The following is an 11,115-nucleotide window of genomic DNA, read 5'->3' as shown; positions in this document are numbered from 1 at the left end:
GATGTGGTGCCAAACTCAGGGGTCCTTCTGCCCACTCACAAACAAGGTGTGCAGGAAGCAGAACAGAACAGAGCAGACAGTACCCTCAGTCACTTGATGAACAACAGGAAAATGAAGAGCAATAGCACTGAAGAATAAACTGAGGACTGTGGTTAAGACAGCACAACTTAAGGGTGTGCTTCTGCAGCATGCACACATGGAAGGAAATTGAGTAGACACACTGGAAACAGTTCCCTGCCCCTCAAACAGAAGGGAAGGCCAAGAAACAGGCAGGGAAGAAAACAATACTGATAAGACTTCCTCTCTGCCCTCCATACACTGTGCTCCTAATTTGGCTGCTAGAAACCAGTTACTTGACACCATTATAGTTGAACAATCAGCTCTGTGCTATTTCCAAAAAGCACCAGTATGATTTGTACTAAACTTAGAGGAAATAGTACTCACCTTACTACAGGACAGTAACAAAGCTGGACTCTTAGTACAGCTGTTTTCAAACAAGCTATTTTCTGTTGTTGTCTCCTGGCCACTGTAATATAATCCAGGTTGAAAATCTTCCTCATCTGCTAAGAAAAGGGAATAATCTAGTCCTGCTGCTGTAGTCCAAACACCACTGCCACACACCTGAAATTCATGAGGAAGGAAAAGCCATTAGAAATAACCACCCAAAGCTGGAAGGAGGAAAAAATATTTAACTCTTCTAGCCACACATGCACATAATACACCTGCCAAGAAAAAATACTGCAATAGCTGGTAATTTTTCAGCTTCAGAATCTTGTAACAAATACACTTCTTGCATGTATACCGGAAACTGTCTTTCTTTCCAGTCTTCTTTCTAATGGCTGAATTTTTGCCTTTAAATTATAACTCAGTTTTATTTTCAAATGGGCATCAGGTGAGCTTGATTAAAGTTGGGACACTGTTCTCTCCTCTACATTTAATTGGGACATTAATAAATTTGGGAGACAATTATTATACTGTACCTTAATTTACATAAGGCCTAAACAGGAAAACTCTGCAGCTAGCTTTCCACTAAGAGAGGCACCACAAAACATAGGCAAGGGTCTGGTCTAACCCCAGAATCATTATTTGGCTATTCACTTGACCTGATGTGAAGTTCAAAACAAACAGAAAACCTACTGCCAAAACAGCTCTGGAAATGCAGAAACAAACAAGAAATATAGACATGGCCTAGCAAAGCTAAAAATGCTAGAAGCAATTGTTTAGCATAAAACCAGTGTTCCAAAGTATTTAAAAGTTTCAGCACTACAACACTGGTATCAGAGAAACGAAATACAATGTAGAAGTGAAATCTGATAAGAAGATACAACCAATCACATTTCTGTTTTAGAACTTCAAGGTGGTCAAAAACCAGTGGAAGTCTGGGTAAAGGATTTCTTGGATACGTTTTCCACAAGCTCATCTAGGGTCTTTTTCACAGTATAAGCACATGGATCCATAAACAAGGTAATCTTTTAGAAACCACTTTGCATTCACTTGTATAAGAGACCCTCAAGTGAAAGAAAAATGCAGAAAACAGGAAATACCTTTGCCAGACGAGGGACCGTTGTCGGGGAGTTCAAGTGACCAAGCTGGCCAGAGGTATTACTGCCCCATGAATACACCTATAAGAAACACAGCTAAACATCAGAATGCAAGTTTGTGTACACGGACACATACTGAATTGTAGTAGTACCACACATCAAGTGTACACACAAAAGTCAAGGATGTAAGATTCATGTACCAAGAAGCACTTCCCCAATCTCCACCGTCTCCCTATATTCTCAAATTGTCTTCTCACATTCAGAAACAGAATGCACCAAATCAAGTCACGTCAATCTTTAAACATAATGTTGATGGTATATGCAGAATTTCAGCAGTAATAGAATTAAAATTCCACACTGCTTCCAAGTTGCCTCCCACAAATGGGAACAAGAGCTTAGAAGCAAAACCTAGGAGACACCAAATGTGACAATTATGTCCTAGATAAGGAATAAATGATAACAAACACTTGTACCTGAGATTTGGCAGTGAGTGCTAAGGAATGATGGCCACCAGCAGAGAGATGAATCACTTCTTTACCATCTAGGCTTTTCACACATAGTGGCTGAAGCCTGTCAATCCCAGAACCCATGGGACATGGTGGGAGGGAGAAGAAAACAACACATTATCAAGTGCACACTTAACAGAAATAAATTCCAAGGTGTTTTTTTTTCTCCCTCCATAACACATTAGAGAAAACAAATATACACAGAATCTTTGGGCAATAAAGGTCAAAAAGGTCACAAAAGGCACAAGTTAATGATAAACCTCATCTTAATTTGGACAAAGTCAAAATATCACCAAAATCCTAGAGATTTCAAGGAGAAAAGTCATAACTGACTGACATTCAGTAACAATAGAGTAACAGAATGCGTTACTTGGAGGAACTTAGGTTGCAAGACTTAAAAAAGAACAAGAACACAATGCAAGGTAGCTGACCAAATTTGAGAATCTGAGGAAGTTTAATACTCAAAATTTTCTAGTGACCTACTGAATGAAAGAAAAAAACCACCAAATATTAATCAAAGAAATCTCACCTTGGTAGAACATCACCGTGCCCTAGCTGTCCTTCCTTCCCCTTTCCCCAGCTCCACACCTCCGTTCTTAGAGAGGGTAAAAGAGCATCAGCCTCACCACTGTAGGTTGGAGTCAGAGCTACAGTCCTCATTTTTGCTCGCCCTACCTTCCGTAAGAGCCTAGGAGAAACTGAAAACAGGCCAAGAGGTAGAAAAATTGCTCATGGTTTTAGGTAAATGTATCATGCAGACTGTGTGTTACACAGTAGCAGCACTATTTGAGAACTCATCAAGACTTCTTAAGGAGGTCTTAATTAAGATTGAAAGTGAAAGTTGACATGCAGGAAGATAGGTTACTGATACACAGAAGTAACTTGTATGTTAGAAGTCGACAGATCCCAACTAATTTTTACCAGCTATTAAAGGCTAACAGTCTTAAGACAACTATGCAGTTTTACCAAAGCAAATGAACCAAAACAAACTGTACCTTAAAAAAGTATGTTTTGAAAGAAAAATAGATCCTTGCAGTGAACAAAAGTTTTAAATAATTCCTAAAATCTCCCCTCAGATCCAAGATCAATATAGAACTAAACCATGTACCCATTCAGAGCAATTAACACTAGAATCTATGAGGTAAGAAGGTCATTAGCTTTAAGTTTGGCAGTAGGAATTGGAGTATTTCTAGGTCCCTGGCTCAAAACTAGCTTGGTGTAATAGGAATTACAGGCCACACAGATTTTTATCTGCTATGCAACCTATATGAAAGATAGTTTTCTGTAATTTTGCAATAATATGCCCAGACTACCACAATGTGCTCACTTTACCTTACTTTACTAAGAACATTCATAAGCTCGCTATGCTTTTGGTTTTCTTAGCGTGCAGTATCTGCTAGTCTTCACTCCCTCCACTGATTTCAAGTCCTAAGGTATACTTTATAATACAGACACCTTTGGTAGATAATTAGACTTGTGTTCAACCAGTGTTTTATTTCCCAGTTACAAATCTCCACATTATTATAACTTTTCCAGTTGGCTTTCCCCAACATGCTTTTACCTTGTGACAACAAGCCAGGCAGGGAAAGCCTTCGACTTCCTCCTTCAGATTCCTCCTCTCTAATGTCTACTAAACTGGAACTCTTCTTCCCCTGCATGGATTCCTGTCTGACCTGCTCCTCTCGACTGTCTTTCAGAGCTTCAGGCCCTGGGGAACCACCGCCAGACTGGGATCCTGATTCACTTGGAGGTGCACCATAGAAGTTCATTACTTTCTTCAAAGACAGTGCTCCGGCTTCATATGTAGCAGCTACTCTCACCCCAACTGCTGATGCACAAGAGGCCACCAAGCTGTTCAAGGCAGAGGTGCTGGTACCTGGAGGGCCAGGGATACAAGCACCAAGTTGTTCTTCTTGTGAAGGCTAAAACCAAAGAAAAATTAAAGACTATGACACCAGACAGCATGTAACAGTAGGATGATGATATACACATTCACTACTCAAACTATATGCTATATACACTGAACAGACATTATGAGAAAATTTTTTATACTTAGGCATGCATCTCTTCCTCAGAATCTTATTTTTTTTAAGGTAGGACCAAGGACCATTTCTACACAGACTGGGCTTTGTCTGCTGCACTTGTCTAGTGCAAACTCATCCATAAAAGACTGTGGATCTGTTTGTCTGGGTTTCTTTAAAAACATACAAAAAAACCTTTCCAAACAAATAGAAAAAAGATTAAAAGGGATTGAATTTTAGGCTTATTACCAACTTCTTCACCACTAATTAACGTGCACCAGTCAGCATGCTCTATTTGCAGAGAGGCAAGTTCTCTCTTCAATATATTAAAAGGGAAAAGGTGATTCATGGATTCATTTTGCAAGGTCTATATAAGATCTTGTGGGGCCTATGTGTTCCCTTACACTGCTATTGTACCCATATAAAGCTTGGTCAATAATCATCAAGTCACACTAGGGACAAACTAATTGAAGGCACTTATGAGTACCAGCATGTGGTTACCTATTATAGCAATCAATCTACCCACCAAATTCAGAAATAATGCACAGGACTATGTGCCAAATAGTCTGAATGTTAAAACAAAGACAGCAAAGTCCCGTTTTCCCACCTAATATATGGTGTAAAGCAAGATTATTAATATCACATCTCATTTTATTCTACAAGGCGGCAGACAATCTTTGACTTCTCTTTTTGTGAAAGGTTAGGCTAAAGGATTGGGCTTGGTCCTTACTAGCATTTTATTCCTATTTATAAAAGACATGCCTAGTGATACAGAAGATCAAACAATTTGTGTAGGAAAGCAAAGAGAAACAGAGGATTTTACTAATGCTGAAACATTACGTTAGTCCTCAGCTCTGCTCTTCACATGTATGCTCAACTCCGTTAAGATTCATTGAATTAGTTCCAGGCTTATTTATTCCTGGAACTATACAAGGGAAGCAGTACTCTGGAAGTATTCCAGGAACAAGGAATTGAGAAAGGGAGCATGAAACTACACAATTCAGTCATTTCCTAATGGCAAGAGCTCTCCCAGGAGTCTGAGGGGCCAGCAACTGCTAGAATGCATCTTATTAGAAAAATACAAAAGGAATGACAACTGTGTTTACACATTTATTTCCCTGAAATAAATTTACTTCAGAACAGGAAAACATAACTTGCTGAATCACCAAATTACTGGAGAGTTTGTTTTAGTTTTAATACTACTACTTTATTTTCCCCCAATTACAGGTGGTAACAAAAATCAACTATTTATTAGGCACTGTAAAACTTATCTCCCAGAACCACTGTGAAAACCTCCTTACTGTAACTGCTAAGAAAAATAAAGAAATTGATGTCTGCACCTTACTTCCTATGACAAAAGACATTTTCAGAATTCTGCTATGAATTTTGCGTCCTGGGCCACAGAGTGAAGGCAGTTTTCCTTACAGACATTACCTTTACCATATGCCACCCAGCAGGACAGTACTTGTGTAGGGACTGCCAAACTGCACTGTAAGATTTTGGATTGTTTTCTGTCCAATAGTTTTTGAGTTTTAGCTTCTTCCTCCCACCCCAAATAAGATTTTTTTTTTTTCTTCAAAGAAGTGGAAAATGTAGTATTTTGGCAAAGAGCTGGAAACAGCTTTTGAACCTTGTGATGAAGGTTCAAGAACCTGAAACCAAGAATGAAGCTAAGCATTTTCTGATGCTCATCAAGAAATTATTACTTTACTGTTCTGCTATGGCATAGAAATAGCATCACTGAACCATTTTCCACATCACACAGAGTAGTACTTCTGTATTTCCCATCCCTGTTTATGAGTTTATGCCATCCCTACATGATTAACATCAGGTCAATACTAACATTACCTTTAGTATCTTTTCTTGCAATCTAGAATTTTTAACTGATTGAGCAGTTAGATTTGTGAGGGATTCATTTCACATTTACAAAATAAAGCTTTACCATAAAGGTAAGTTAGACAAGCATCAGCTTCCTACCCCACACGAATGGGAAACCCACGTATTGTAAACCAGCTAGAGAATGGGAAATTGGCTTACATTGCTCTGATACTGTGTACCAGAGGAAGAAGAGAGACTATAGCACAGTCAAGGCTGCCCACATTAAAGCTTTACAAGTGGACATAGAGGGAGGGGAAAAAAACCCAACATCTTCTGCTTAAAAGCCGAGAACCATCACTGAGAAAAATCACTCTGAAACTACAGGACCACCACACCTACATTAAACTACCAGAATTTTTCATTTCTCTAAAGAGTAACATTGTCACGTATACAAGAAGAGTTGTAGCAGAGTTAGAGCTAGTTACTAGGTACCAACCTGCTCAGGTTCTGGGCAGATGTTCTTCTCCAGGCTCTCACTTAATGAGTGATCTGACAAACTGATTAAGTACTCTTTCACTCCTTTTTTGTCTGGGAACAGAATATTTCCAGGACTAGAAATTCCACTGTCTTCCTGTCCATCGTTACTGGAAAACACACTTGTTCCATCAGCTTCTAACGCAACAAGCGTATGTTCTTCCACAAGTGGTTTCTGACAGCCTTCACTCTGGCTACCTGATAGACTTTTTCCTTCCGGGGTCTCCAGTGAGGGACAGAACGCATGGCTTTCTGGTCGGTTATCGGACAGTGCTACGCCCAGTGGGCAACAGTGACTATCTGAAATGATTACATGATCTTCCTTGTCCGTCATGGTAATGAGGAGTTGGCTGCAATGATTGCACCTCTCTGGGATAGGCTTCATTTCCTGCACAGGAAGACATTGTACCAGAGCCAGGCTGTGGTAGGCTCCACAGGCAATCTGGAGCACAACGCGCCCTGCCAGGTGCTCTACCTTCTGTGGCTTTGTCACTGGGAAAGTTGTTGTTATGAGACCGAGCTGGCAGCCACTCCCCCAAGCCCATATCTCTCTGCTTAGTGACAGTGCCAGTGTGTGCTCCTCTCCACATGCTAGCTGCAAAATCCTTACTGATAAGAGAGGACTGGTTTCAGAATCAGAAATACTGATGGGTTGTGGCTCCGGTACACATGGCTGATTAGCAACTGCACACTGGCCAGCAGAATTGTTGCCCCACATGTACACCACACCACTTTCTGTTAAGGCTCCATTATGGAAGCTGCCAGCTGCCACTGTAATAACATGATGCCCAAGCAAAGTATTTTCTAAGATAGGACTATTGGCACATGACTCCTCCGGTTCTGATCTCCAGGGCAGTTTTCCAAAGCTGTAGACCTCTCCACCTGGGTGAAACACAAACAAAGAACAACCTAGCATGAGTCTAATGAAATTAAACCAGAACTAAGATGTGAAGGGAAATTGAGATAGACACCAATTTTTAGCTTACTCCAAGCTCGGTGAAACTATCACTGTTGATCTATGAAGACAGCTGGCTGCTCTCTGCTATTGCCGCTGTTATGTTCTATACCTCATGTTAACGTTACCCTGTGTACCCATGCACTGTTGAACAAAGTAATGTTTTCCTGCTAAAAATTCTACTGTACCCAAGTGTATTTATTGGTCCTTTCTATTTTAAGAACATAAAACCATGCTCAAAGAGCATGAAAAAGTAGAGAGCTCATCTCTCTCTGCAGTGATCTAGCATTAGCAAACTGTATTGTTTGCAACCCTACAGTAAAATAGCATTGTCCTATCAGGCGAAAGTGGTGGTGGGGTGTGTATAAATGTATCTTGCCACTGGTTTGATGTTATACTGCAGCCTCTCCGAAATATCATTACCTTTATCTGAAAAGATTGGAGCAATGCCAGTTCAAGTTACTTTGCTAAGAAACCTATTTTTGAAATGAATACTTGTTTCCACAGTGATAGAAAAACCTGTAAATCATATCCACAAACATCATCCTTCATGCGACAAGAACACACACAGAAATACCTTTTAATTGCAAAAGAAACATGTTCTATAAAAGCCACTGGAGTTCCATAACTCCAGTAGAGGAGGGGTGCTTAAAGCAGACTCACCAATAACCTGTATTCTGTCCTTCAAAAACATCAGAGAAAAATCAAAGCAGCAACTTCCAACTTAGTCTTTACAACTGTATGCCCACTGATCAGTACAAGGACAGAGCTATGCAAACACTTAAAGTGACTGGCTTTCAGAAATCAAGCAGCATCATTTTGAATTAACACTACTTAGATTACATTACCATCTTTAAACAGGAAATCCAGAGACATTGTTAAGAAAGATTATGAAAGAAGACATTAAGCATATAACTTCTACTCCACACAGTTTCAAGTAGCTTGTAACTAAGGAGGAAATACTGGCAAAGGTAAAAATCTAACCCTTTAGAAGTTGTACATGAGACACAGATAGAATGAAAAAGAAAGTCTAAAATAAGAAAACTTGGCAATAACTAAAGCTTGTTACTGCCCCAAATCTTTACAATTAAGATGTTTATTACCTTCTGTTAGAAGTAATCCATGATATATTCCAAGGGCTGCCTGTAATACAGTTTTTCCACTAAGGCCAGGAAGCCTTTCTGGAGTTACAGAGCAGGAACCAGCCTTCCAAACATAGACCAGGCCTCTCTCTTTGGCTCCTTCTGCCTCTTCTGAGCTACAAAAAGATTGGGGGAAATACAGAATCCGCTTGAAGTTTTCTGTAGTTCAGTAAAGCATAGTTTGCTTTTCACATGTGCAACAAAGGCTTAGTAGTTCAGGCATTAGTTTTAATTTCAGAAAGATATTTTACTTTCAATTTGGTAATCTTAATTTAAATGTTACTTAAATGAAAAACAAATATCTTCTATTTGAAATCATTAGGTTTCTTTTTCACTTGTACTTTACTGCCTGAAAAGCAGCTGATCTTGTCACTAGCAAATTTAAAGATAGATTTATTCACAACTGATAGAGCCTTTATATTATATATTCTATTTGTTGCTCACAGCAAGGAGATCAAATTAATACACAGTTCTGCCATTGTATGCCAAAGGAGATTGTTGCATCAGTTCCACCCACATGTAAGCAACCCTGTTCCTATCTGAACAATGATATTTATAATGTTAACTCTTCTGTGTTAAAAAGCAGAATGAACATTGCTGGTTTATTAGGTTTTATTTATGTTTTCGTTGGGTTTTTTCCTCTTTTAATTCTTAATAAGTTTCTTCAATTCAAATCAATTGAACCCAGAAAAAAAAAACCATCCTGAAACTCTATGGAAGTGTCTGGGCTTGCATGAATGACTGGAACTAGCCAAACCTGGTTTAACACTTCAAGACACCCTGGTTTGAATGCTCAATCAGCAACTTCCCCCATTCAGCACAAAGAAATTCCTCAAAACTTTGACAAGCAGCACATGGCTTTAACAATTTGTGGAATCACTGGATTTAAACACAAAAAGTCAGTTTAAACATCAGTGTACTCTGACAGCATTAAAGTTAAATGAAGTTAAATTAAGTTAAATGAAGAGTTTTCTTCCAATTTCTTTAAAACTTTATATAGGATAGACTTCTCCACCCTGCAGGAAAAATTAGGTTTAGCTCCTTATTTACCAACAGTCACTACTACCCACATAAACCAGTTCTTGCAGCTTTGCATGAACTTGTGAAGATAAATATATAAGGCTGCAAGAAAAGCTTTGTCTAGAAGAAAAGGCACAAATGAATACATTCCAAAACTGAAGTCTGATAGGCTGCACTGTGGACAACTTATGCAAGTAGCACATTCAAAAGCCGTAAGGCCCTACTCATGCAGACAACTGATTTTTTAAAATTAAAAATGTTGTGACCTGTGGTGCATAGGATGAACAACACCTTTACACAGTTTGCCTCTGAAACTTTCAAGATGAGAATAACTATGAGAGGGAAATACCTCTCTTAGCTCCTGTGCCCATCCCCAAGGAATAAAGAAAAAAGAGGAAAAGGTGACAGTCAAGAACTCTTCTAAAATTCAGGTAAGTCATTTAATCCAAACATCATACATGGTATTAAAATGCATAGTCCATCTTGCGTTCTAAATACCTCGGACTTGTGCTTAGAGTAGAAGTAAATTAAAAAGGAACCAACTGAGTAATATATAGGCCAGAAAAAAGTTTGAAAAAATCCAACATCATAATTAGGCCATTTACCTAAAATCAAAATGCAGATTTTATTCAGATGGGCAAAGTACACCAAAGAAAACAATACAATATCTAAGCTTTATCATCAGCATACTGTGCATTAAATTCAGCACAAAAGCTCATTTTTGGGCTTTTACCCATGTAAAAGATCTTCAGAGAACAGTGTAAGACAAATTCGGACTTGCCATACCAGGATCTATTATACAAGACACTAATTTTCCATCCCAAAAACATCTGACCTCTGTCAGGTATCTTGGAAGAAACAAGAAGCGAAAGAATAGTCTACTGCAGGGCTATTGATCCAGAATCAAAATTCACAGGTACAGATAAGATTTACTGTGCACCAGAGAATGTTACTTTCAAGTTTTTAAGCCTATGGCTATTCCTCCACAAGTTACAACCACCACCTTAAAGTTGAGTGTTTCAGACATAACTGAAACTAGAGCTAAGTTACTCTTCCTCTTATATAAAGAGTATGCTGACATCATTTAATATATTTACAGGATGATTGTCAGTTGGCATATTTCAGGGAGCCTCTGTGGCTTCACCTGGCTGTTTATTCTCACCTTCTTTCCTGTGAGTCCATCTGTCAGTGGCAGCACTCCATCACCACCAAATCATTCCTCTTTCAAAAGGAACAATGTAATTTCTGCAAACTGCAAAACATGAGAAACCAGCCATTTAATTGCAAATCACATTAAACCTAAAACCCACAAAACCCACACCACCACTGAAAAAAAAGAAACCACCACCAAAGAAAAAAAACCACCCAAGAAGCAAAGCTTCAGATCCTGTGTTAAATAAGCACTTCCACAATGCTAGGATGGTTGAAATATTTAGTTCACTCACACTGAGTTGGCAGACAAAAGCTAAACAGCCAGACTTGTCCTGCCTACTCATCTCACAATAGGTCTATTGTAAGAACAGACTGGACAAAACCCAGTTCAAAGGCAGAAATTAACACTAATCACTCTGTAATTCT

At 38.9% G+C, this 11,115-nt stretch overlaps 1 protein-coding gene across 1 annotated transcript in view; it reads right to left on the bottom strand.

The window, feature by feature from the left end:
• Window positions 1–10,793, bottom strand: part of ALS2 (amyotrophic lateral sclerosis 2 (juvenile)) — a gene marked incomplete at its 3' end in the record, with an annotated part of 19,006 nt that extends 8,213 nt beyond the window's left edge. Inside the window, exons 1-8 of the mRNA XM_010016969.1 lie at window positions 10,700–10,793; window positions 8,479–8,633; window positions 6,383–7,302; window positions 3,609–3,969; window positions 2,577–2,745; window positions 2,015–2,111; window positions 1,545–1,622; window positions 445–621 (exon numbers count right to left, since the gene is read on the bottom strand). Of these exons, the coding sequence (XP_010015271.1) occupies window positions 445–621; window positions 1,545–1,622; window positions 2,015–2,111; window positions 2,577–2,745; window positions 3,609–3,969; window positions 6,383–7,302; window positions 8,479–8,633; window positions 10,700–10,719 (1,977 nt within the window). The remainder of the gene's footprint in view (window positions 1–444; window positions 622–1,544; window positions 1,623–2,014; window positions 2,112–2,576; window positions 2,746–3,608; window positions 3,970–6,382; window positions 7,303–8,478; window positions 8,634–10,699) is intronic.
• Between the last annotated feature and the right edge of the window lie 322 nt (window positions 10,794–11,115).

This window comes from Nestor notabilis, unplaced genomic scaffold (genome assembly GCF_000696875.1).
Source record: "Nestor notabilis isolate BGI_N333 unplaced genomic scaffold, ASM69687v1 scaffold23246, whole genome shotgun sequence".
NCBI classification, from domain to species: domain Eukaryota; kingdom Metazoa; phylum Chordata; class Aves; order Psittaciformes; family Psittacidae; genus Nestor; species Nestor notabilis.
This window is presented reverse-complemented; position numbering and strand designations above follow the sequence as displayed.